Source organism: Periophthalmus magnuspinnatus, chromosome 24, assembly GCF_009829125.3.
Source record: "Periophthalmus magnuspinnatus isolate fPerMag1 chromosome 24, fPerMag1.2.pri, whole genome shotgun sequence".
NCBI lineage: Eukaryota > Metazoa > Chordata > Actinopteri > Gobiiformes > Gobiidae > Periophthalmus > Periophthalmus magnuspinnatus.
The window spans coordinates 12753268-12779968 of NC_047149.1; the positions used below are offsets into that span (position 1 = coordinate 12753268).

At 38.7% G+C, this 26701-nt stretch overlaps 1 protein-coding gene across 12 annotated transcripts in view; it reads left to right on the top strand.

The window, feature by feature from the left end:
• afdna (afadin, adherens junction formation factor a) overlaps positions 1 to 26701 on the top strand; it is a 77442-nt gene that overhangs the window by 7758 nt on the left and 42983 nt on the right. For 8 of the 12 annotated variants that reach the window (XM_033990940.2, XM_055232448.1, XM_033990946.2 and 5 more), the window contains exons 2-6: positions 22907 to 23102; positions 23185 to 23297; positions 23675 to 23832; positions 24057 to 24217; positions 26084 to 26241. In XM_033990940.2, coding sequence (XP_033846831.1) covers positions 22907 to 23102; positions 23185 to 23297; positions 23675 to 23832; positions 24057 to 24217; positions 26084 to 26241 — 786 coding nt within the window. The remainder of the gene's footprint in view (positions 1 to 22906; positions 23103 to 23184; positions 23298 to 23674; positions 23833 to 24056; positions 24218 to 26083; positions 26242 to 26701) is intronic. The other 4 variants (XM_055232453.1, XM_055232447.1, XM_055232454.1 and 1 more) reach the window with 1 other exon arrangement.

Here is a 26701-nt window from a genome sequence, read left to right on the forward strand (position 1 = left end):
TTCTCTTCGAATAAAGTTGTTGTGTTGTTGAATGGATGTTTTTATGTTTTTGTGTTTTATTTTTGATTATATGATTTCTATAATTGACTAATACCACCAATGTAACCACAATAAAAATTCTTTTAATTGCATCACCCTGTTTTCTTGTATATGCATAAGGCTTTGGATGAAGAGTTGTGTTTTCTATACCAGTGACACATGGATTTTGTTAAAGACTTGCTTGTGTTTAATGTTGTCAATCATTTTTGGAACTCATTACAACTATACGTTCAGTGCATGGGAGCTTAATGAACTGATCTCATACATTTGTTTGCTGAGACGTATATATTTCCAGAAGGATTTTCAGCCAAATGAAGCCAGAAGCCGTCTCCGATCCCATGGGGGATGAGGGGCTCAGTCGGATGTAGTGGAAAAGCATCGGAGGCCTCCTGGATAAAGTAGTTTCTCAGAGGAAAATTTAAGCATTTCCACCCAGAACTGTAAGCTCTCATTTCTAATCGTCTGTGATCAGCTTGGTTCTTCTTAATCGGGAGGTCTACAGCCAATCCTCTGTCGGTAAAAGCGTGTGGTTTAAAGCAGAGTTCGGCTGTTGTTTATGTAACTATTGTCTTAAAATCGCACTAAAAAGTTGTTCATTGTTTATGTTGAGAAAATGACTCTTGAGAGTCATTTTGATTTGTCATATATGTTTGTATTTGTTCTTTTTTCATAGCCCCGTAGCACGTCTCTTTGTCAGCAGTACATTGGTGTCATTGGCAGTGTTGTCCTTCTGTCTGGTGTTTCTCAGCAATGCTCAGATAAAGCTGTAAATGTGATCCATGCCACACTCCACACAGTTGTTATTGTGTGTGTAGAGCGCACATGTTAAAGTAATTGCTGTGCAGCTGTTTGTCGCAGCGCGGGGCAAAGATCACGACCACAAGGCTGTCGGCTCAGAGTTATAGCCTCATCCCTCCTCCGTGTGTTTCACTCTTCAATCAGACCCTACAGTAGACCGGGTTATTATAGTGCCCACTCACTGGCTAGCTCTAGAGGGTAAGAATAGTTGTGTGTGAACAAGTCTAGGCCCCACTTTCACACAGAAACATCTTAAGTTTATGGATGCTGATTATTGAGGATTGTTTGAGCTGCTCCAGAGTAACAATGCCACACTGAAGCAGTTATTTACATAGAATCAATCAGAGCATTAAAGTGAATTGAACCCATGCATGTTGGATTATAGTCTGTGTAGGATTTGTTTAAACATGTTCTCACCAATTTTGCTGGTGGAAGGTCCACACCTCCTTGCCTCCATTGATATGGAGATTATCTCGATGGACATGGGCAGGTGACACAAAACATGCCAAATCACAGGTCACATCTGAGAGTCATATGTGTAATTGAATAAATGAAAGATGGATGGAACTTTAATGCCATATGTGGAACATTCCACATCAAGTAAAATATTTCCATGGTGAAGAGCAGACCCTCTACCAAAAAGGTTACATCATGCACCTTTTAAAGTTTACAGATAGCCAGATTAGTACAATACGGCTCCTCCCTACTAATACTTAATGATTTATTAAATAGCTCTTTAATTTGATTCATATCATTTGGTGGTTCTTGACAAACTTAACAAGGATGCGTTTGTAAACAAAATCTAAATTGTGGATGAATTGTGAGTAAAATAATAAGGCAAGCAAAGTGTATTACTAAAAATAATGAACTGTATCATTTTACATTCTTCAAATGGAGCCCTGTATCATTAGAATACTTGTTCTATCAAAGCCTGGAGTCAACATAATTTAATGCCGTACATTGACAAAAGTTTGGGTTACACTCAAACGACTTGCAGTTTGCAATCGCAGGAGGTCCAATGTCCGGAATGGCTCTGGCTGAGATTTTTGCAGGGGAGCTGAAAATGGAATATTTGGGCTAAAATTCCTGTCTTGAACCTGTCCTCCCTATCTATGCATTTTATCAGTGTCGGCACGTTGCTCACTGTATCAGAGGTAATCTTTGCTGCTGGCCTTGGTCTATTGGCTGCTGCCCGTTACACAGACGGATGGGGTCAGTGGTTGAACAGGCAGAGCATTCATCATAGTTTATATCCTGAGAGAGGAGCTGCACTACACATCCAGGAGACAGCACACAAGGAGGCACTCTGGGTCAATCGGAAAGGTGTAATTGACTTCACTGTCAGGTGTAGCAACTTCCATTGTTGAAGTAAAAATGTACAATGTAAATGCTTGTTGATGTGGCGGCTACTGAGCCCCCAAATCTATTGAATTTGAAGCAGGTCTTTCATGATAACAAATTTTGAAGTGAGATGCATTCCTGTAGAAAATCTAGATGGTAAACAATGATAATGAAACTAATTAATTATTTCAAAAAAGTATTCTACAATACAGTTTACAATATCATTGAAAACATGAGCTGCAATAAATGAACATCTGAATGAAAAACAAAGTCACTTATTCAACTGTCTACAGCTCTAACCTTATTATAGTGGGCAACGTAACTCTGTTCCAAGTAGGAACTGGCCAAAATGGTCTGGTAAGTACCAGCACTTAAAAACAAACAAATAAATGTATTAATTGTGGAGCAGCCAAATGAGTACAGTTTAAGTTTGCTATAATCATCCCCCTCCGTCCAGGTAACGGCGTTGTAAAAGAATGATGTTATTTATTAAACAGAGCATGTGCTGCCTTTGATATAAAGTGCGGTATGTGGTGAAAACAAAAGTGAAACTTAAACCAGAGTGCACAGCTAATCACAAAAAAGGGTAGCACATTTCTAAAAGTTGGATATGATTTTATGAAAAACAAAGAGGACTTTAAGGAATATGATCATGAACAAGGACACATGAGATATAAACCTGTAATACAACATACCTATTCAATTTCCTCCAAGTCTGAGCTCTGCTTTTACTGTCATGGGATTATCTGTAGACCTTTCAATCTACATTTGACCAAAAGTTGCCCAGCCCTATTAAAGAAACTTATTAATGTTTTTTATTTTGTAGTAAATAAACTAGTGCACAAACCTGCGCTCTGTCCTCTTACAGCAGGGGTGTCCAAACTTTTTGCAAAAAGGGCCAGATTTGGTGATGTGAAAATGTTTGGGGGACGACCATTCGGCGTGATCATTCTTCCAACCATTAATATTAAATGCAAATTAACTATTTAATTATTTTTTACTTTTCATTGCAAATGGCTTTCACCTTTCAAAAACAAAATGAATGTAAAAAAAAGTAAATATTTAAACTGTGGTTTTGATAATCACAATAAAATAAATTAATTGAGATTTTAGAATTTATTCACGTCAGAAGGCAAACAAATAACTTGTCAATGTCTTGTCCTTGCACAGTTTTTGTTAAAGTTCATAACCAAGAACGTCTTCTCACACAAATATGTCGAACCAAACTCAGCATTTTCTTAGCAAAGGTGTGAATTTCTTTAAACCTGTCTTTATCCAGTTGGTGATAAAACTCAGCGAGTTTGACCATATGTATTTTACACTGATCAACAGTGCTGACGGGCCACACATAATTATTTTTATTCCAGAGGCTGTGGGCCAGTGGAAATTTGTACATGGGCCGCAATTGGCCCTTGGGCCGGACTTTGGGTATGCCTGTCTTACAGGAATCTTGTTTTTGTTGACTATTTGCTTTTTGTTGTGCACTAGTGATTTATGACGTGAGTTGACCCAGCAAGTGAAGTCATGTTGTTAAGGACAAAGATACAGTATGTTTGCAGTTGCAATTGCAATTGCAATTGACGTCTGCATTGAGTCAAAGGGCCAATATTACGGTATTTTCTTATTTATGTTATAATGCTATATCATCATCAAAAACATACTAAGAGTAGTGTTCTGATTAGGCTGAGTTCTTCTCTCAAACAAAAAACACTCAGTTCCACCTTGTGATGTCACATGGTAGTACAGGAAGTGCTCCAATGTGTTTTTAAAGACCATACACATTCACTAGAATAATTTGGATTATTTCAGCCCTGGAACAGCCAGTTTGTATTAAACAAAAGTTAAAAGGTAGCTGTTGTCATGCAACGGTAGTTTTCCAGTTATCACATGTCAGAACAGAGCATTCTGAGCTTTGTGGATGTAGACAAAGTTATAATAAAGTGTTACTCAAACATGTGTAGATGAAACAAAACACAACTCCAGTATGTTTTTGAGGAGGTAACATTGTAGCATGGCTTAAAGTTCATAAGAGTCAATTTTTGTGTAATATAGGACTTTTTAAATAGCTAAAAGTTACCATTGAGCAAATCCTCATTGCATCTTTACACATTTGCTTAGACTGCTATTGCTATTTTCACCACACAATTGACCCGTAGCTCTAATTTAACTCTTCTTTAAGGCCTAAATTAAACCAGTTTGATCTGGCAGAAATCCCAGTGAACTTAAAGGCAGTTAATTTGCTCCTGTGTGCAGCCAAAACAGGATCAATATATGCAAAAGGCCAAAGAAGCCTCCCTAAGCAGTCCTGAGTAATAACACATCAGCACTGCACTCCTCAACAGCAGTCCATTTGGGTAATAAGTCAATGTTTTCGGCTCTACCTACTGTTCCAGGAATGTCGGGAATGTGGCTGGACTTTGGATTGGTTCATTCCAGATGGAGGAGGCTAGGAAATGCGATCGAGCACTGTGCAAATCCAGGAATGACAGGACATTTTTACGTCTAACCCCCAGACACAAAGTTATTGCTACCCCGGGGAGGAGAAGAGGATATTATGTTCCCATGTGCTACCTGGGAATGGAAGTCAGACCTACGAGTGGAAATCCAAACATGATAGAGTTGGAGCATGGAGACAGGCAATGATATTATGGGGGATTTAATTCCGCCCTGGGCTTTCTCTGTTCAATTAGATGTAGTCTTGTCTGAAGTCTTTGCATCTACCCAATGCTGATATAACATTAAGGCAATTGTGAAGTACACATTTAGCGGTGCCATTTTTAAGCAAGTACTAGTGGACGCCGCATTCAAAGTATAAAGAGATAGTTGAGTTCCTTTTCACAACTTTACTGAAATTGAAATAAAATTATTCTGGAGAGTGAACATAATCTTAAGATTTAGCTCACTTAACTTTAATGCCTCTCTTATTTTTTTGTAATGCTGTGAAAAGGAACTGCATTGCCATTGGCAGTAAGACACTGTGGATAGGCATATTAATTATGAAGGGCATCACTACTTGATGTTACTGATACCATATATTTTGTTAGATTTTTTTTTTTTTTCACAAAAAGCAAAGCATATTTGATTACATGCATGTTTACTCTAGCCTTGTACGGCAGCAGAGCTACTGTTTTCCACTGTAACTTTGTTTAGTAGGCAAAATTCATTAAAAAGTAAGTAAGCCAGAATGACTCATCGACTTTAATTGGTGTTTCTAATCTGTAATTAAGATACTAGCTCCCGGTTGGATTAAAAACCTGACTCATCCAACTATAACACTCAAATCTACCTTTCCCCGGGTACTAAATCCTTACCATCAAGTTTAAAACTTTAATCTTGAACTCAACATGATCAAAGGGAAACCTTTGGCTAGTCTTCATGTCACAGCTGAGGTTTATATGCAAGTCCACAACACAAGAGCTGATATCATAAAATGGTGAAAATAAAAATGCACTATCTTATGTGATATTTGTTTATTCAGTTATTGCTCAGGGTTGTTTGATTTGAAATAATGCATTTATGTTACATTGTTGAGATAAAGGCAGTGGTCCACTGACAGGAGTTCAGCTCTCTGTCCCACATTCCTGCGCGGTCCTCGGCCTCTCTTATCTGCCTCTTGTCCTGAAACAAGCCGGGTATTGTGTATGTTCAGGCTGTCGCTCCCTGTTAATCTCCGCTGAGGCCCGGCTCACCTCCTCCCCGATCTGGCCCCCTTTTCTGCCCCTCTATTGGCTCATTTTAACCGCTCTGTCACCTGATTGGCTCCTTTAACCGTCAAACACCTCTCACTTTACTCCCCACGGACCAATCACACGCCACGAGCCCCCCTGGTGACCTGAAAGGGATCAGACGCTAGTCACTTGTAGTCTTAGGTCGCTCCCTACAAGCTCCCATGGTGCTTTGCTGCAAGATGAATGCCCATGTTGTAGGAGGAGGAAAATGCTTTGTAATTATGGGGAGTAATAGGAAGCAAAACCCATTGTTATCCTCACATGGGCACTTTGCTTGTCAGGGAAAGTAGCAGCAACATGAAAAATTGCCATCCGGATGTGAGTTTTGAAAGGCCTGTCTACCATGTTAAAATATAAGGTTTCCATGGTATATAAATAAATGGTATTTCCTAGATTTCTGTCTGGCTCTGTAGATGTTGTGGTTTTTTCTTCAGTGCATGCCAACAAGATTATGTGATCACCCTGTGTTTGTCTGTTGGGTGCCTGGATTATGCAACAGCACCAGCTACAACTTGGAAGACATCAGGCTGAAGTTTACTGGATGGGCAGCCAAAGAGAGCCAAAGGATCATGGGAAATGGAGTGTCTGACCTCACACTAGGGTTGTCTAAGGTCACAAAAGGGGGTATTAGAGAGGCTCACATAGTATATCTGTTAGCTGCTTAGTGAGATGTGATGATCAGAAGGTATTTGGCAGTCTCAACAGAAATGTGCCAAAACATGTTTTTAAATTAAAAGCTGTAGTTTACCCACAACAGTGAAGAAATCTCACTTTCGGCAGTAGCTCAGTTGGTAGTATTTGTCCACTGACCCGTCGGCGGTTCGAAGCCGGCTTTCGACATGATTGGTAGAGGGGTCAGATCCACTGACCCACAGGTTGGCAGTGCGCTTCCAGCTCCCATACATGATTTGTCCTTTGGCAAGACACTTAACCTACCTCACCCCCAGTGTCTGTGTACACTGGTGTATGAATGTGTGTGTGAATTGGTGACATAATTACAATGAAGTTTTGTGTTTATTTGTTGCAATGTCCATCCCAGTCAATGCCATTATTTGCTTACTCAATTTGTCAACTATAGTCATTTCCAGGCTCAAAACCTGTCAAAATCTAAGTTGTTTGCAGCCTGGTGCTGTCATCTTAGAGCTAGCACTTTCCACTCTGTGTGTGCAGCCTGTTGCATGGTTGAGGTTTCAGAGGGATTTTTAACTGGAGTCCTGCCTGGCTGAGGATCGGTTCCAGGGCGGGGTGCTTAAACTTTATTACACGCCTAATGAGTGCAATACAAAAACACACAAACAGATCTGGGATAGATATAACACATAAAAAGACATCTCACAAACCATACCAAGAGGACCGCAGCACTTTTGGCCCATGCTGAAACAGTGTCTGGTTTGGCGTTGTCGCAGTGTGATAGTTTCAGCAGACCCAAGACAGCAGACTGAAGAAGATAGACTGTCTGCTGGTATCTCTGAATGTATTTACACATTTGCTACAGTTCAAATATTCATGATTTTTGTTTTGGTTTGTTGATTGAAATACAATGATTGAATCTGATTATAATTTTACAAAGGATAAGTAAATGAACATGATGATAAACAAACAACATGATGGAATATGGGGTGAAAGATGGTTACATGGGGTCAAATGTAAGCCTGCCATTTTAAGAAGAGTTGAGAAATTACATGAATGGTTTGCTAAATGCCCCGTATTTTTAATGAAAGTACATTGTCATTTATAGAGAAAACTGTTAACTAGTAAGGCAAGGCAAGTTTATTTGTATACCACAATTCGTACACAAAGCACAAAGTAATTCACAGTGCTTTACAGAATAAGAAAGATATTAAAATCACAATACAAACCAATCAAAACATAAATAATCATTGTAAAATTAACATTAAAAGAGAAAAGTGCAGAAAAAAAACCTTTCAGTCATATGCACAGTGAAACAGAACCTTGAGCCTGGATTGAAACATTGTCAAAGTTGAGGCCTTTGTCACATCTTCAGGAAGACTGTTCAAGGTTTTAGCTTCATAAAACTAAAACGCTGATTCCCCATGTTTAGTCCTGACTCTGGGCATCAGCAGGAGGCCGGTCCCTCAAGTGCTCAGAGTGTGAAATGGTTCATATGGCACTAACATGTCGGAGATACTCGGCCATACAGAAAGTTGTACACATGCAAAGCTGCTTTAAAGTCTATTCTCTAAGCCACAGGAAGTGAGTGTAGAGACATAGGACTTATGTGCTTGTAGTTCCTGGTTCTAGTCAGCAGCGTTCTGGATGTACTGCAGCTGTGTTAAGGCTCGTTTGGAGAGGCCAGTGAGTAGGCCATTACATTAGCCTATATTACTGGAGACAAACACATGGATAAGTCTCTCTAGTCTGGTCTGGTCTTCTGTCTGGTTTAGACGGTATACCTTTGATTTTTGCAATGTTTTTAAATACTGCAAATGCTGTTAAAGTACAAGTCTGAGTCCATTATTACCCCTACATTTCTAGTCTGATAAAGAGAGAAGTGTGGGCTAAAGACTATGACTTCAGTCTTGTCTGAGTTTAGACTGAATCCACCCCTTATAATATTGACTTTGCCTTTTAAACCACATTAAAACAACAAAAGCCTTACCCAAAACGTTTGTTAACTGTCCCACCACAGCTATTGTTTTACTCCTCACTAAATCTGTTTCTCTTTAGTCCACTCCTCATGTGCTGCATATTTCCAGACCCCTGACAGCGCTGCACCACCCTTTTTCCTCACCTTGTCTCCACTCGGCTCCACCCACACAGCCGCTCCTGGTGGGCAGTTCAAACAAATACTGATAGCTGAAGACCACGGAGGGTCCGGGACTTCCCTGCTGTCTGCTCCACCCGCCTCATGTTTGTTGATCTAAGCTGTCTGGTCCATTTTGCTGGACCGTCTCTATCACACATTCTCACAGACAGCAGTGGGACGGTGGTGATGCAAGGCCAGTCTCTGCAGCACTTTGGGCGTTGATCTCTCTGAGGGAAGAGGCGCATAGCATTGGAGTTTTGTAATGCGCGCTTTGCAGATGTTTCTAATGTAATATTTTCTCAGACCACAGTTGGATTGAATAATATAGGGGAGAAAGATTTTATTTGTGGCAATATGTTAAATTATTCTTTTCATGGTAGGCAGCCTAGCCAGCAAGAGTACTTTGTTATGGCTGAAAGGAGCAAGTTAACGTTACTAAGTTGGGATTTTGCAATTTGAACGCCTCACTGTTCACAGCTATTTACGGTGTCTTGCCATTCAAAATAGCTAAGATTAAACAAAAGATCAGGGTTTTAATGGCCAAGATAATCTCTGGCAATATTACTTTGGCGGAAATTGTCAACACTGGGCCTGCGGATCACCAAAGTAGATGATATGAATTCTACTATGAACTCTAAATCGTATTGTATATATGGTTAGTACAGAGTCTTTGGAGGTTTGTTATTGCATCCTTCTACGATGATAATTTGATTAAAACTGTAACAGTAGCCGCATAAGGTCACTTTAGGATAAAATGGTTTAATTATTGTGATTGTCAGAGGCTTGTAAATGTTTCAGTTCCACCTCACCTTGACTTAACTCTCTTATCTCAAAAGCTCAGAATTTTCCATTTGCAAACTGTGGTTTATTCAAATACAAATATTGAATGTTATTTCACCTAGTGCACGTTGAGATCAGCAGATTTGTCCATTGTCCTGTGCTATTTCCTGTATAAAATATGTATAAAAAGGGAGAGGCTGTAGTGTTTCTTTTCCTGCTTCTGTTAAAGAGGCAAATGGTCAGTTCATAATATGTATTTCAAACTTGTCTGTCCTAGTGTGGAATGTTCTACTGTCTTAGGCTGTTACTCTTTATAGTAAAAATCTTGGCTTTAACTTCTTGGACAGGACTTTGGTGAAGGCGAGGTGATGTCATTTGCAAATTACAGCACCAAGAAACCCACTACAATAATCATTTTGCTATAGGCCCATGTGTGAAAGTAATATGTCCACTACTCTAAAAAAGAGATGCTGTGGAAAAGCAATTGATCTTATCTTGCTCTCCCTTTAATTATATAAAAAGTACAGCTAAGTATTTTTCCCAACATTACTAAGACACTGAATCAATCATCAGTGGCACTTGGTCCAGTTTTGTGGCTGTAAAATATGTCATTGCCCTCCTTTGCAGCTTTATGCACCTGTCACCTGAGAAGTGGGTGTGGCCTGTGTTGTAGCTCCATGGCAACCTGACACCCAGATGAGACGGTTGCCATGGCAGTGTCCCTTACCTTCACGGTGTTGGGTTCCCCCTCGGTTACAGCTGATCGACTGTGAGCTGTTGGCTATTGTTAGCCTTGTTATAGCATGACAAAGAGATGATTGTATTATTTTAGTTCATATGCTTTTACCTCATTAGCCTCTATTTATAATAGTCTAACTGTTATTCAAATAAGTGCAGTGTGTGTGAGAATAAATAGATGCTTGGGCTTCTTTTAAAACCATCGTTGGTCTGGCTATGTTCTCTGGCACAATTTGTCCTGCCAAGCTGCCAACCTTAAGGGCACTGGTAATAGGCGTGCTTGTATTTGCTTGCAAGTCAAAGTAAGTATTTATCACACCTTAATTCAATTCAATTCAATTCAAGGATTTATTGTCATTGTCACATTGTTACATTTAGAGCATTAAACAGTAAGTGTGGCTATAGTGCCAGACTGTATTAGTGCAAATACTTAAAATGTAAACATATTCACTATTGAGGTACTTATAGAATGTAACACGACATGACAAGAAAGGCAGAGGTAGATATAGCAGTATAAGGTGTAGATGAGTTTGTTGCATCAAGGCAGAGTACAGCTCATACTTATGGCAGGTGTGGGGAGTAGAGGGTTTTGAGGACCTAGGGAGGGGGAGAGAGGGGACAGTGCTCGTTGAAAAGTCTGATAACCCGGGGGTAGAGACTTTTCTGTGGTTCTGGCTGGAAGACACTTGTACCTCCTTCCAGAAGGTGTAACAGATGGAACAGGCAGTGTGCTGGATGGGGATGGTCCCTGAGGATGTTGTGAGTCTGGTGCAGGCAGCAGGAGGTGTACACTGTGGCAATCTCCGGGAGGTTGGACCCAATGATTTTTCCAGTGGTTTTCACTGCCCTTTGGAGTGCCTGTTTCTCTGCCTTACTGTATCTGGAGAACCACACAAGCAGACCACCATAGGTCAGTACACTCAGTTGTAAAAGTTTGTCCTCAGGTAGAGCTGCTGAGCGGGACAGATCCTCAGACATCGTCAGGCCCAGGGTTAAAGGAGGACACCTTCTCCACTGCCTGTCCATTGATGTTCATTGGTGCATGACTTGCCACTTTATGGAAATCCACGATTATTTTTATGGTCTTATGTTTATTCTTAAATTATGTGTATCTTGATCTTGAACTTTCCTCATTCCCAACTTCATAACAACTTTTAAAGAATATATTTTTTTTTATCAGTTTTGGTAATTAATCCCTTTTTGCTCAGAGTTTGAAATGCCTTGGGCCCTTTTTAAAGTTTTTATTTTATTGAATTATCAACATCAAGGTACAGTATTTAAGTCAACCATCTGTTCCTGTTTGGAGGCTGTTTAATTAAACTGCTCAAGGCAAAATTGCTCCTATAATGAATATGCATTACTTTTCCTTACCTAACCACTGAAACAGTTTCGTTGCATTACAGCATGGCTTTTGTCTTAATGTGTGGTGGGTTGCTCAGAATATGGGGCAATCTGGATTTAGCGCATAATGACCTTTTACAGTTATTAAAATCTGTATACAACTCCCACTTGTAAATGGATTAGAAAGCTACATTACCCTGCAGCTAATTAACACTGGGTCTGGTGTATTACAGTAAGTATCCACTAGGGACTTATTTCACCCAAAAATGAGCTAAGATTGCATTGTACCACTTAGCGCCCAGTGCTGGGTGTAAAATAAATCTATAGCTTGCTTGTAAAATTCAGTGTTGACATACTAAAACTGAAAATGAAAATGCATTCATGGAGAATGGAGGTCTAGGATTTGCAGTTTCTGCTGCAGTTTCCCTGCCTCTACAACAAGTGGAATTGGTAGCACATGTGCAATGTGAGCTCGATTATGATGGGGTATAGACTTTAAAACATGCATTAAACGTCTTGCATTGAGCATTAAGACATTCATAAGATTTTTTTGAGCTGCATCAGTTGAGCTCGTATTATACGGGGGCTTTGTTATGCTTGTCACCTGAGTAACAGTTTAACTTTGCCTTCTCGGTCGGCTGCTCGAGCTCCTTTCGTCTCTAAAGTCAGAGGAGGTGGAAGACGTGGGCGAGCTTGCATAATTCAGAGACTCATCTCAAGTGCTGATGTCTTTGTGCATGGGCGCGCAGGCATCGTGCACTCCTCATTCTGTGCACGTGGGCCCTTCACTGCCCTCCTCTAAGGTCACTCTGAGCTTGTGTGTAACATCACAGGACACTGTGTTGAACCAGCTCCCTGTAAACTAGCGCTGCACACACTGATCAGAAGTGTGTGCGACCTTTCTCAGTTCCAGCCTTGTGTTTACTTTTAGAGCTCCTCATATCTGAGCTAAGATAATTAACAGTTTTTAATAATAGTGTTCAGGGTTGTTTTATAATACAGTAAAAAAAAACTAAAAATCTTGATAAATTGTTTATCAAACAAAAAAAATAAAGATGCTGAACAAAAATGCAAGACATAGAAATAAATGAACAGATATAATTAGAACTGGCAAACAGTTATTGTAAAAGTACTATATGAAAATAAAAACAATATAAAGAGAACCTGGGACATACTTAGTGTAATTAAACAGGTATCAACAAAGTTATTTTGATGATATAAATGAGGAGAATCCCAACAAGAAGAATACAGTTAGTGCTTCTAATTTATTATTTTTTAAAAATAAATATTTGCTGAGTGCTGTCTGCTGAAATCTCAGACCCAGCTAAAATTCAGTGTAGAGAAACAATAATGAGGAACCCTTACTCATTTTTTCACTCAGCAACCAACGAACAAGACGTCAAATATGTTGACATGTCATTGGTTAAAAAGTCATAGATGACATTGTAAAACCTCTAATTCATATTTGTAATTTATCTCTTCAGTCTTCATTTGCCCAACGAAATGAAAACGACAAAAGTGATAGCCCTATTCAAAAATGGAAATAGACACAATTTCACAAATTATAGACCAGTTCTCAAAAATTCTAGAAAAAATATTCACATTTCTGCTAGAAATGTTTGTTGACAAACATCAAATAATAAATGACTGTCAATATGGCTTCAGAGCAAAAAGAATCACTTCCATGGCAATAATTGAAGCAGTAGAAGAAATCACAAATGCACTGGACCAAAAGAAGCATGCTGTCAGTATCTTTATTGATCTAAAAAAAACAAAAAAAAAAACCCAAAACATTCGACACAATTAGTCATTCAACCCTGCTACATAAACTTGAAAGTTATGGTATCAGATCATATAAAAACTAAAATAGCCAAGAGCCTCTCAATTATAAATAAAGGAAAACAATATCTTGATCATGATGCAGTCTGTATATTATACTGCTCACTGATTCTCCCTTATTTCACGTATTGTGTGGAAATATGAGGAAACCATACCAATGCTCAACCAACCCATTATTCTTATTGCAAAAACAAGCTGTGCAGATCATTTACGAGGTTAGTTTTCTAGATCATACTCACAATCTTTTCATCCAGTCCAAATGATTGAAATTCCCCAACCTTGTAAAATACTATACTGCAATTATATTATTCAAGGCCTTTAATAAATTATCACCATGTAATGCGCAAAAGTGTTTTGCTCTTAAAGAGAGAACGTATAATTTGAGAGGTTATGGAAATTTTATACTACCTAACGTTCAAACCACTTGTAAAAGTTTCTGTATGACTGTATGCAGGAGTGAAAATGTGGAATGCTCTGGATTTAAGTTTTTATATAAAGACATGGTCTGGTCTGATACAGAGAAAGTACAGTATGACTTTATATTTAAACTGACCTCTTTCTGTATCAGTGTTGGTTCTATTTTATGCTTATTGTTTCCTTAACATTGCTGTATTCTTTTTCTTACCATTGTTGCTATGTGTTTCTTTCTGTCGCAATTTAGAAAAGCCTCATGTTATTTATAGTAACACTGTACATCTAAATTATTGTCAGTGACCATTTGCTGGATTTATTGTTATGAATTGAATGAGTCTATGTGTATGTATGCATGTATGTATATGTAATATATGTATATATGATATGAATATATATATATATATATATATAGAGAGAGAGATATATAGATATAGATATATAGAGATGTATAGATATAGATAGATATATAGATATATAGAGATATATAGATATATAGATATAGATAGATATATAGATATATAGATATAGATAGATATATATAGATATATATATAATATATAGATTTAATAAGTTTTGTTCTTCCCACTCCTTTTCAAGCTTAAATAAGAACAAATTAGTGAAATGTGCTTTAAGTGTACTTGATACATGTGCTTAAAATAAATAAATGAAATGAATGAAAGCATCCATCCAAGCTTAAATAAAAAAGACGCTGACAAAGTGGACGGTAAAACTTAGGAAGCCATCTTGTTTTTGAATAAAGAGCATAGGGAAGTGTTTATATGCATATGGGTCTTTATGTTCTAAAGAGCTGTGTGCGGATGTTCCCGGTCTAAACCAATGGTGCAAATCTTCTTTATGGAGGTCTTGTCTCATTCTGAACTGTTATGGTGGGAAAAGTGACACATGTTTATGCATTAACTCGTATGTGAACGGGAGATGCTCTTTCAGAACAAAGAGTGCTCTGTGCTGCAGCCTGGGCCTCTTATTAACTCTGCTTTTCATTGTCAATGTGAGTGTGTGTGGTCAGGCACTACTAAAAGATGTACAGATACTGCTATACTTGGCTCTAGATTTATTATTCAATAGATGGCGTTCATTCATATAGAGGACAGTGGAAGCATGTGACTGTTGCCTTACTTCATTTTGTGATGACATTTACAACTGAAGTTCTTATATAAAGAAACTGTTGTTTGAAGTAGTGCCCATGTGACTGCCAAACTCTGCCTGCTCTGACTGGTCAGACATGATGTGTTGATTTTTATTTATGCCACTATTCCATAGGCTTAGCTGCTGTGAATATTCATACTGATTTTAAAAGGAGAAGCATCATGCCACTTGCTGCCTTTCCATGAGTTATGTAATTTAGCTATGACCCTCTATGATTCCAGCAAAGTGTTAAATATTATCATTGGAGTGGAAACATAATAATGAGAGATTATATCTTGATGATTCTGATGCTAAAAAATGTAATATGTGTTTTCCTCTGACCAAAATCTTACAACTGTAATTTTAATACATCCTTCAGCTTCTCCAAAAAGCTAGTTCTAAGGCAGGCACTCAGATGCTCAGCACTGGGTGAAGCGCTGTATTCCCAGTGGCGCACATTAAATCACATTCTGTCCTGTGAAGTGGGACAGGACCCTCCTCCTGCCTTATGAACCTGGACACTGCAGCAGTGCCCGCCCGTATCGGCCTTGATCCTGGGGTCTGCTTCAGAGGCGCTCACACTCTGATTTGTGACTTGATTCAACTGTAGCTCCACACATTTGCTCCGTACCTCCCACAATGCCCCATTCTGTCAGGACAGGACTAGCAACCGGGACAAGGGGAGAGAAAGGGGGCGTGGAGCCTGGACGTCCCGATACCAATGCTGAAACTCACCTGAAACAAAGAGGCTTTTCTCTGGGGCCACACAGAGACGTGTGCATCTAGTGTTTACATTCAGGGCAAGCATATGGCTTTGTCTCCAACACAGTCCCTATTCTTCCATAAGTAATGCAAAGAAAACACATCCAATTCATCTGTTTATTGTTAGAATTTTCTTTTCCTCTTTCTTCAGTACTTGGGAGAACCTAAGCATCTGTTTGCTTTGTAACACTGTACACTCCTCATTCCAAAACCCTTTTATTTGTCCTGGGATTATGTAATAAGAGAGTTATGTGGATGTCTTTGAAGGCCTTTCATAATTATTGAGATTGTACTTTCACGATTAAAATCCATTGATTATATTCAGACCATGCTTTTTACAATGGTGTTTCCCGGATGATAGATGTTAATATCACCAGCTACCAAATCTTACAGACACAATGAGTTTATAAATGTTTTTTACAACTTTCAAAATCCAGAGCGGGCGTTTGACATCAGAGTAACAACAATTAACTTGCTAACTACGCACCCTACTTCCTGGTTTGTGGACAATTAAAATAGTTGATAGTCAGATGTACACTGATATCTCTTTTTGACCCTAGTGTTTTTAAAATATTATCTGTGCTGGTTTTCAACTAATTTGACTTCTTTACATGCCCCTTTAAACTCAAAACTAATACATTTTTGTAGTTATTTATTTTCACCAACTCTTGCAGTGTACTCCTCTTCTGGAAAGTCAGATGTCTTTGCCATTATGTAGGTCATATTCCATTATACATTGGACATTCCAGTGAAGGGAATGGACATCACCTGTAAAAATAGCCCCCTTCATTTGCGCCTCCTTCTGGTCTATAAGAGAACCATCCTTTGAAGTTGACATAGAGGGATCCGACCAAGACCTTGGACTCTGGACTTGCCTGTAGGAGGAATGCCCTTGTTAGTGCAGGTGGGGCAGGAACAACACGACTGGCTTCATTTCATTAGGCTCATGTTCGGCTCTACATGTGTGTCTGAGCAGCACAGCGGGATGACGCACAGCAGCTGGATTCTATTTGTGCGTCTCTCAAAAGCCCCTCTCCGCACTCCCCTTCACTTCTCTCCTGTCTCATCAGCGCTTTAATGCCAGAGGAATAAACTTTCAGACTCACCATGGTAACCAGCTCGGGCGTATTTGCCAGGTCTATATTGGGATTTAATCAAATAAAGCATCTGTGCTGTTTGGATATCATATGAGAGGATTCTATTGGTTTCAGGTGCAAGTTGGAGTTGGTGATGTTGGCATGAAACCTTGAAGAGGCAAGAAGAAGGTTGTTTCAAATAAGCACCCAGCAGTTATAACATTGTGTCCATCTGCATTATTATGTGTGTGTGACCGAAGGGGGTGGTCATCTTAGCCAATACATTTATACACTTATGATTGTATTTATTGTTATGCATGAATTTTATGGACTACATGCCGGCTGTGGAAATAATGGGAAATTGTCCAATGCACATAATGCACTGGTTGCAGTGAATTATGAAAGCTATAAGCTGTAATGGTGCATACCAGCTCAACTATCACTGTCCTGCTATTATAATGAAATGCATGAGGTGTTGTTATTTTATTTTTTTAACATAAAGCACATATGTTTCCACTGAATGGTAATTTGCAACTTATTTCCCTAGACCAGTCATTATAAATGTAACAATTGTACAGTAATAAATAGCCCACTATAATGGACTTAAGTAATTTTCCTCACCCATAAACTGCCCGTAGATCAGGTAAGAATACAACCAATTATTAACTCATTGCATTCCTTTGCTCTTCTGTCTAGTCAGTGCATTCTGCAGTGTTTTGCTGATTGTTTCTGAGGTGTTGTATCCCTTAATATCCCTTTAAATTGCTGCAGTTTCATGAGATTACACCAATGTGTGCTTGTTATTTGCTGAAGACCTCAGTAAATCCAGAACGTCTCTGACAAAGACAATAACACAAGTGCAAACAGAGCACAACCCAGCAGTAATATCACATGCTGACAGTACAGTAGAAGTGAGCCCTGAGGCACCACGTCAACTTTGAACACTTCTGTAGACCAGCTCAATGTTGAGCCTTTTTAACTACTTTTTTTGCTTAATCTGGTCTGGTGCAGCCATGGTGTGAGACTGAATGTCAAGTGCGTTCATAGATTTTGTTGGTTCTTACATTCTTGCAGTTTTTGTTTCTTGTAAACATGTTTTGTCTTCTTTGTACTGCCATTTCCGAATGAATGTGTGTGAGTGGTTGTTGTTGTCTATAGCAGAATCATTTCTACAAAAATGTTTTCATATTTTCTTACTCCTTTAATATACTACATGCAATTCCATCCCAGCAAGCTGCATACTTCAATTTATTTATTTATTGACTTTCTAAAGATTTTATAAAATACCATTCTGCTTGTTGCCTGGAATGTTCCTCAGTATGGCATTTAACTTATCTATCTCAAAGGAGAGAAGCTGGTCAGATCTGTGGAGAGGCGACCCCTGCTCAAAGCGGTGCCTGTTTTTAAGGTATTTTTTGAGCCATTAAAACATTGAATTGAACAAATGCAAAAGTGAAAGTTAATGGGGTTTTTTTTTGTTGAACATTCCAGGGAAAGCTTTGGAGCCCATGTTAAATGTCTAGCCTTATAAACACTGTCAGCCGGCAGTATCCCTTTTTTGTGTTGTATCCTGCTTCACAAACTATTCTTTGATTAAGGCCTGGATGTTTTCTCCAAATGCTAAGAATTATTCATGTAGCTCACTCATGTTTCCCTCCTGGCTGTATCACTTTCTAGTTTCATTGCCGTTTTATTCTATCTGCAGATAACCCCACCAGTGTAGAGCAGCTTGAACCCACCAAACCATGAAATTTCCTCTTTTTGTGAGCGCTTCCGTGCGAGGACCCCAGCTGAGCATGAAGCTAGTCCGATAAAACTTCAGGAAAGAAAAGTCACCGTGGAAAATTCACTTCTAAAACCTTCCTAAATCTGACATACAGAGGTTAGGTGAAGCCGCTGGAGCACTCTCACTTTTTCATCCAGACACACACATGAACTTTGACCCCAGCTACGTGTGACCTCATAACCTTTCAGTGCTGGTCCCAAACATAGGGTTATCTCTGACACCCAGGCGATGCCGTTTACTGTCCACTCACTGTTGCCGTAAAAGGAAGAGGTGGAGGTTCAGCCATGGATTAAAAGTTATAGGAGCAGAGCAGGTTTGAACCCTTCATGGGGAAAATGACTTTGTGCCTTTTTTAGTTCAGGGTTGAAGCTTGAGGCAGTGATGCTTCTCTTGTGTGAGAATTGGACACATTGAAATGAGTTAAGTGACAGTTTTCAAAGGGCGTTGTGCCAATATGTCAACAACATTCCTTCCTCAGAGTGCAAATTGAGTTGGAACTTATTGCGTTGGATGGTAAATTGGAATTACGAGTCTTGATTTGTGCCATGAGCTGATTTGTGCCGTTGAGGCCATCTCAAATAACATGAAGTCACAAGCTAACATCAACTCTAGTTAATGGTCCTAATACTGCAACAACTGTTGCTATATTGTTATTATATTGTCAATAGAGCACATTTCATTTAACTCATTGAATGGCTAATCATAAGACTTTTTGTAGTTTCTGCTGTTCTCAGATTCTCTGTCTGTTTGAGACCAGACTAAAATCCCACCTCTTCTCCCTGGCATTTGTTTCTTGCTTGGCAGGATATCTTGGTGTTGTATTGTTTATTGTTTTACTGTCCTTTGCTTGTGTGTGTGTGTGTGTGTATATATATATATATATATATATATATATATATATATATATATATATATATATATATATATATATATATATATATATATATATATATATATATATATATATATATATATATATATATATATATATATATGTGTGTGTTTTTGTTGACTTTGTATGAAGCACTTTGGGCAGCTCAGTTGTATTTTAAATGTTCTATATAAAATACTCTGAATTTCATACATTGATGATGACATTTCATTGGCAAACATTGACTTTTACGCTTCATTTGTGTGGTAAATTATCTGATATTGTGCTGCTTATGAGGTATCTGACTTTACCCTTGTTTGCTCTCTACATTAGTTAGGAAAAATATATTACCCCAAAGTGTATTTTCCCCTGAACATTGAGTAAACTTTCTGTTGAGTTACAAAAAACTGCAACATTATTTACAACATTTATTTTCAAGATAGTGAAATCTAACTAGAAAACCTTTTTGCCAATTCTTCAAGTCTCAGTCAGAACACTCTATACTCAAATGTGCTTCTCCTCCCCCCTGAGCTTTTATCTGCCTGATAACAGCTATCTGTTGTATGGCCTACTTTGCCTGTGTGCCATAAATAGTCCTGTCTTCACTTTGGTTACAGGTATCACTCCTTCGCTTTGGTCCCTTGTGTAAACCCCTCTCTACAGGAGCTATTCCCGATGCAGGCCTAATAGACTGTAATTACTACTCATTGACTAATTAGCAGAGCGGTGATTCAAACTGGATTAAACATGACTGACTCCCACGTAAACAAATTCCTCTTTTGACAGAAACAAACCATCTTCAAATCTTTCTCTGCTCGTGATGTGGGGTTGTGCCTCTGATCAATAGCCATATTTAGATAATGAGGTACTTGAATGTTTTTAGTTTATTTCAGTTGGTCATAACAGTATAAGATAGACTGGCATTTAGATTTGATTTGTTTTCAGGTCATTTTCCTTTCATAGCTGAATAACTGCTGCCTGTTGCATTATCATGATTGACATTTTTGGAGGCAGTTCTTACGCTGAAATGTTGCACAGTATTACAATTTTATATTCTTTCTTTCGTTTTTCTTTCTATTTATAGTTGTTATTACATTGCATTACATGTTGCTTGTTTTTGTAGTATCTGCTGGATTTTGAACATACCTTATTATGCAGGCATGGCAATATATTTAGCAGCAGTGGTACCTCAAATGTAATATACAATGCATAATGTTGGTAAGGAGGAGTAGCTCTGACCCTAAACCTGCATGTGTAGGCATTAAGATATGGACTGCAAAAGTAGACGGGGCCGCTGCAATGTTAAAGGTGTGGGAACAGGCTCTGACCCGGCATGTATCGGCCCGTACCATGTTCTTCATTCTATGGGGGGAGTTTAACTAAATGTTTGGCAGCACGTTAATTACTCTCTTTTGGCTTTTTTTTGAAAACACAGTGCTTTGTGTTTTGAACCCGAGTGAGCCGATGTCTCCACAGTAACTGTTACCAACGGTTACACAAGCCTGACCCACATTCCTGCTGTAAATCACAACTTGCACACACATTCCCGGACCCCGCCCTTCACCCTATCGAAACTACACTCAGTATTTCCACTGTCTTTGTTTGTTATCACACACAGGCAGGGGAGGCTGACATCTGAAGGACTTAACTTTGAAAGCCGGGAAATGTAAACGCAGCTATCGACGGTGACTGTGATAGGGTTAGCTCAGGTAGTAGCCTGCGTCCTGTTTTGAGTTGAGTTTGAGTGTGGAGGAGACAGTTGTAATTTAAAGGGACTGTACTTTCAAGCTGTGTGATCCTACTAAAGCTGTTTACCATAATAATAATAATAATAATAATAATAATAATAATAATAATAATAATAATAATAATAATAATAATGAGTCCAGTAAAAGTATTGTAACATAATGATTACAGTGTTAGTACACTGTAGTAACAACACCACTGATAGGAGTCTGCAACCTTTGACGAGTTGAAAAAGCTATCCACTTTTTAACCTGCCTGTCACCATGGAGATGTTAAAAATACTTTCATCATTAAGTTTATTAATGGGCAACACTTTTCATAGAATCTAGTTTGCCTGGTTACATAATTTTCCCTTACATTTGTACAGCCCAAAACCTGATGAGAACCTGATTATTTTTATCCAATCATACCTGCACTACATCTTATTTGTGGTTACAGTGGAACTTGCAACCTCTTAAATGTCCGTTTTACCCACTCAGCTAAGTTCAGAAAGGCTGCATGCTTCACCTCTGTCAGCACCTCTGGGTTATTATGTCTGTGGCCACATAGCTTCATAATATATGTATTTATGCAGTTTGTTCACTTGAAACAGGAGACAACAAAGTGAGTGGCCTTTAAATATGCAGTGGCATTTTAAGCGTGTTCTGGTAGTAGAAAACGTTCTCACACCATCATTAGAGAAATCAGATTAGGCATTACCTGATACTAAATGTGTTGTGTAAATATCCCGAGGAGTTCACACTGAGATTAAAAGATTTATCAAGTCCCATTTGAGATAAGAGATTTGCTTAAATGACAATAAGGGAATTCACAGATACAGTTTGAGCTCAGCTGTATGCAGGCTTGTAATGCATCATTTCATACTATACAAATTGGTAGTATTACAAATTTGATATACTGGGTTGTATAACTATAATGTTGAGTCCATAACTATTTAAATGAGCTGGCCAATGCACAGTCCTGAGGATGTATGAACAGTCAATGACAGAACAACCCTCTGCTGTCATCAGTGTCACCATGTGCTGATTCTCTCTCTTTCTCTCTCCTTCTGTTCTCTCTCTCCTCTCTTTCCCTCTCTTCTCGCTCTGGCTCTGAGCCCTCTCCTCTCCGCTTCTCTCCTGCTGTAACAGTGGAGCTGCTCATACAGTCTCCTCACACCATGCACTCAAAATGATGTCATGTGCCTTCAAGACGCAATGATGCAATTTCACAAGTGTGACAGAAATGTCGAAGTCAGGCTGCGGGCAAAAGATGTCCTCTAATGACCAGTTATTTTATACATGCAGGGATAAGACTCCCACATCTGCCTTATTGAGTCCACCCTTTTTATACTGTAAACTGAACATATGTTAAAACGAAACCATCACTTTTGCATGCATATTTTGTATAAGGGTGCGGCAGTAGCTCAGATGAGTGTTTGTCCTCTGATACAAAGATTGGCAGGTCGAATCCTGCTCTTAGCATAAAGAAAAACCAAAAACATCATTGGTTGAGCGGTCAGATCCACTGACCCACAGGTTGGCTGTGTGATTCCAGTTCCCAGATGATTGCTGTCCTTGGGCAAGACACTTAACCCTCCTTGCTCCCAGTGTATGCATACAGTGGTGTATGAATGTCTGAGTGAATGGATCAGTGGTTCCATGATGTAAAGCGCTTTGAATAGGAAAAGCAATGTATAAAAAGTGTGATCATTTACCATATAAGAGTCCTAAAATATATTTCTGTGTTTTTCAGGATTTGGAGTTCCATGGTGTGATGCGGTTTTACTTCCAGGACCGTGTGGCCGGTAACTTTGCCACAAAATGCATTCGAGTGTCCAGCACAGCCACCACACAAGACGTCATCGAGACGTTAGCTGAGAAGTTCAGACCAGACATGAGGATGCTGTCTTCACCCAAATACTCCCTGTATGAGGTCCATGTCAGTGGAGGTGAGGACAGATTTGATTAAGATGACCATTTCCCTGAGGTATATATGAATGAATGAATGAATTAAGTTTTTGTGTTTCTCAGAAGAGCGGCAGCTGGACTTGGACGAGAAGCCTTTAGTAGTTCAACTTAACTGGAACAAAGATGACAGAGAAGGACGCTTTGTGCTGAAAAATGAAAACGATATTTTACCTAAGGTCAGCAACTGCCAATAAATGTGTTTTAATGTGGAATGTGTAGAGTTTTCACTATTTACTCCTTTGGAACTAGTCTGTTACCAGAAAGTGTACATCTGCTTCAGGCCCATAGTTGCTCTAACAAGCAGGATATTCCAAATAAATGACATTCAAAAATTCGCATGAAGTATATTTACATTCGTATTTCTACTGCATGTTGATTTGTTTAGGCAGATCTCCTTAAACATGGCTTTTTCATTGTTGTAGTTATAAACACCCACACGCTCAATTTAATTCTAAGAAAATTGATAAAAATCTAAACACATCTTCAATAAAATTCTACATTACAACAACTTTAATTATAAACTTGTCTTTATATTTATTTTTGTTCCTTACAGAAGAGTCAGAGTAATGGGCCTGACAAGGAAAAGGACGGAGTGATCCAGAACTTCAAGAGGACTTTATCCAAGAAGGAGAAGAAGAAGGAGAAAAAGAGGGAGAAGGAGTTTGCCCGTATCCCAGACGGAGACGACCAGAGTCTGAGCCGAGAGGACGGGTAGGACACATTGATCTCATTGTCCAGCCCGCACTTCCCCTAGTCCTTGGAGAGGCATTTAATGCCAAGAAAAACATAATCCTCCAAAAAGCTGAAAGAATGGCGAGATGCCCTTTTCACCCCTTGTTCTTGTGTTTGTCTAGTTCTAATTTATTACTGCAGTCTTCTCTTATTGAAGTTTGCGTTTATTTATTGCTGGTGTCTTGGGGTGTTTTGGGATGTAGGGAGAACAGTCGTCTGGCAGCAGAGGTGTACAAAGACATGCCAGAGACCAGCTTCACCAGGACCATCTCAAACCCAGAGGTGGTGATGAAGAGGAGGAGGCAGCAGAAACTGGAGAAGCGCATGCAGGAATTTATGAGCAGTGATGGTCGACCAGACTCTGGTAGGTCCACCTGAAAACTTAGTCAAAGCTTAAATCTTAGTAACAGCAATATACCTTTCTTATCTGGCATTTTGGCATCAGCTTCAAGAAACACAATTAAACAGTTTTCATCTTGACTATAATATCGTGATGATAGTCCACATACATGCACAAGTAAATTTAAATAAAAAGCTAAAATTGAATAAAATCAATCTGTTAGTGGTTTGTAATTTAAAAAATATATATGACTAACCACCATAGTATGGATCAAGGTGCTGATAAGATCTATTTCACCAGCCTCAGAGCATTACTGCCATGCCATTCAGAAAGATTTTACAGCTAAATATTTGCAAACCACGTGAGTAGGAAGTTTATTTTTCTATGTTCTTTAAAACTGTGAAAAATTACATTATGCTATGTGACAAGTAAAAAGACATACCTTTTAATGTAAAATGCATCATTATTTTTTGTTTTTGTGAGTTGCTAAATATCGCCCGTGAAGCTAGTGAAGTGTCATTTATACACTCATTTGGAGCACATGCATAATAATAGCACATGTATCTTAGTTGAACATTTTGCTGTGACACTCAGCGGGGAAGACCTGCCTGGGCTTGTTTACACATAGACACTGCTGCAGTGTCTGAATGAATGATGCAAACTCACAGTTGGAGGGATTAGGTAATCCTTGACTCACACTCACAGACCAACAGACGGACGGAGCAGTGCACAGAAGCTAAAAACACCTCCATCCACGTGTGCCCACTGGGATAGTACAGCTTGTGGCTAGACAGTGACGTGTTTCTCAACCAAAAGTGCCATTTAAAGAGCTTATTTTGTGTCATGCCTCGCAAAATACTCCTGCTGATAGCTGCCCTGTGGACTAGAGGTGATAATTTTGAGTAGACGTGCAGATCCACTTTCCCCTAAAAGGAAATGTGGTGCAGTCTTTATATTTACAACTGGTATGAGCAACACTGTGGTTGTCACACCCCCAAATCCCAGGAGTAGGTACATGGTGACATAAACATAATATATTTTTGGCATTTTTCTTGGGTGCATTTTAGTTTTTTGGTTGAAGAGGTTTTGATTCACTGCTGGGCTATACGTTGCTAAATATAACATATTACCATACACTGCTACTAGCCTAAAGCTGTGCACCTTTTCACATTTTGAGCATTTCATTGCAAATAATATTCCACACCTATATTTCCTCTCTGTGAAATTGTGCTGAAACCGTATTGAAGAAAAACCTGCCACATCACATATACAAATCTGCATTTATAAATAACATTTTTCTAGTTTTGCCAGATAAGCCTGTCATGATAATCACTCAAACAATATATTTTTGGGGTCATTATTTATGGTGTGTGCATTTTCTTTGCGCTACTGGGAAATGTTATGTTATTTTTTGGTTATATGATAAGATCTAAGCCGTTAACTGTTAAATAAATAACTTCTATGACTCATTACAGATTCTAAAGTGGACTAAAGAGTTTTATTTTGCTGTTTATTTATTGCAGCTTATGCTTTTTTTTTAACAGTGTTGTAGATTTAGAATATTTTTTTATGGTTTAAATCTGCACTTGGGTTATTGTATCAGTGGCATAAATTAGTTTCAGTATTATTGTTTATCATTTATATTTACCTCAGCAACATATCAAACTTAAAAATATGTTATCGTGACAGGCCTAATGCCAGATAATGGATAATTACACCTTACAAATATTTGAGTTCAGTTTTTTTGACAGTATCTTTCCAGAGTGGACTCGTGCCTTACCATAGAATTGTGTGCAATTGTGTGTCATTTGTCTGTTGATGCATCATAGTCTTGACACTGTGAAGTTAACTTGTGACTTGCCTCATTAAAAGTCTGCTGTTGTGTTATAGGAGGCACATTGCGGATATATGCCGACAGCCTAAAGCCCAACATCCCATACAAGACCATCTTGCTCTCCACCAGGGACACGGCAGACTTCGCTGTGGTGGAGGCGCTAGAGAAGTACGGCCTGGAGAAGGAGAACCCCCGAGAGTACTGCATAGCAAGGGTAATACTGCAAACATTACAGCATTTTTACGTAAATAACGTATTATAAGTAAAATAATATGTAATTAACCTGAGCATGTTTTGCTAATAAATACGCTCAAAGAGAAATAAAATCTTTATGATAGAAGAATCTTGGATTTGGTTTGATCTGAACTAAGCCAAGTTGAAAAATATAATACCACGTTTTTTCAGAAGAAACCCGTTAATATTAAGGCTGAGACTGGGTAATATGGCATAAGTACATGATTTTTCACTCTCATTGATCAATCACTGTTTTCAATTAAATTAAAATAGTAATATTACCTTTCATGAATGTGAATAAGACCTTTAAAATAAACTTTAGTTTGAACAACAAAAAAATGCTCCACCAATTTAATAATAAAATTTCAATGTATTCTTACAATGTCCAAACTATGATTCACACTTTTACTGACTGGTGGGAACCCTGATGATTTAAAAAG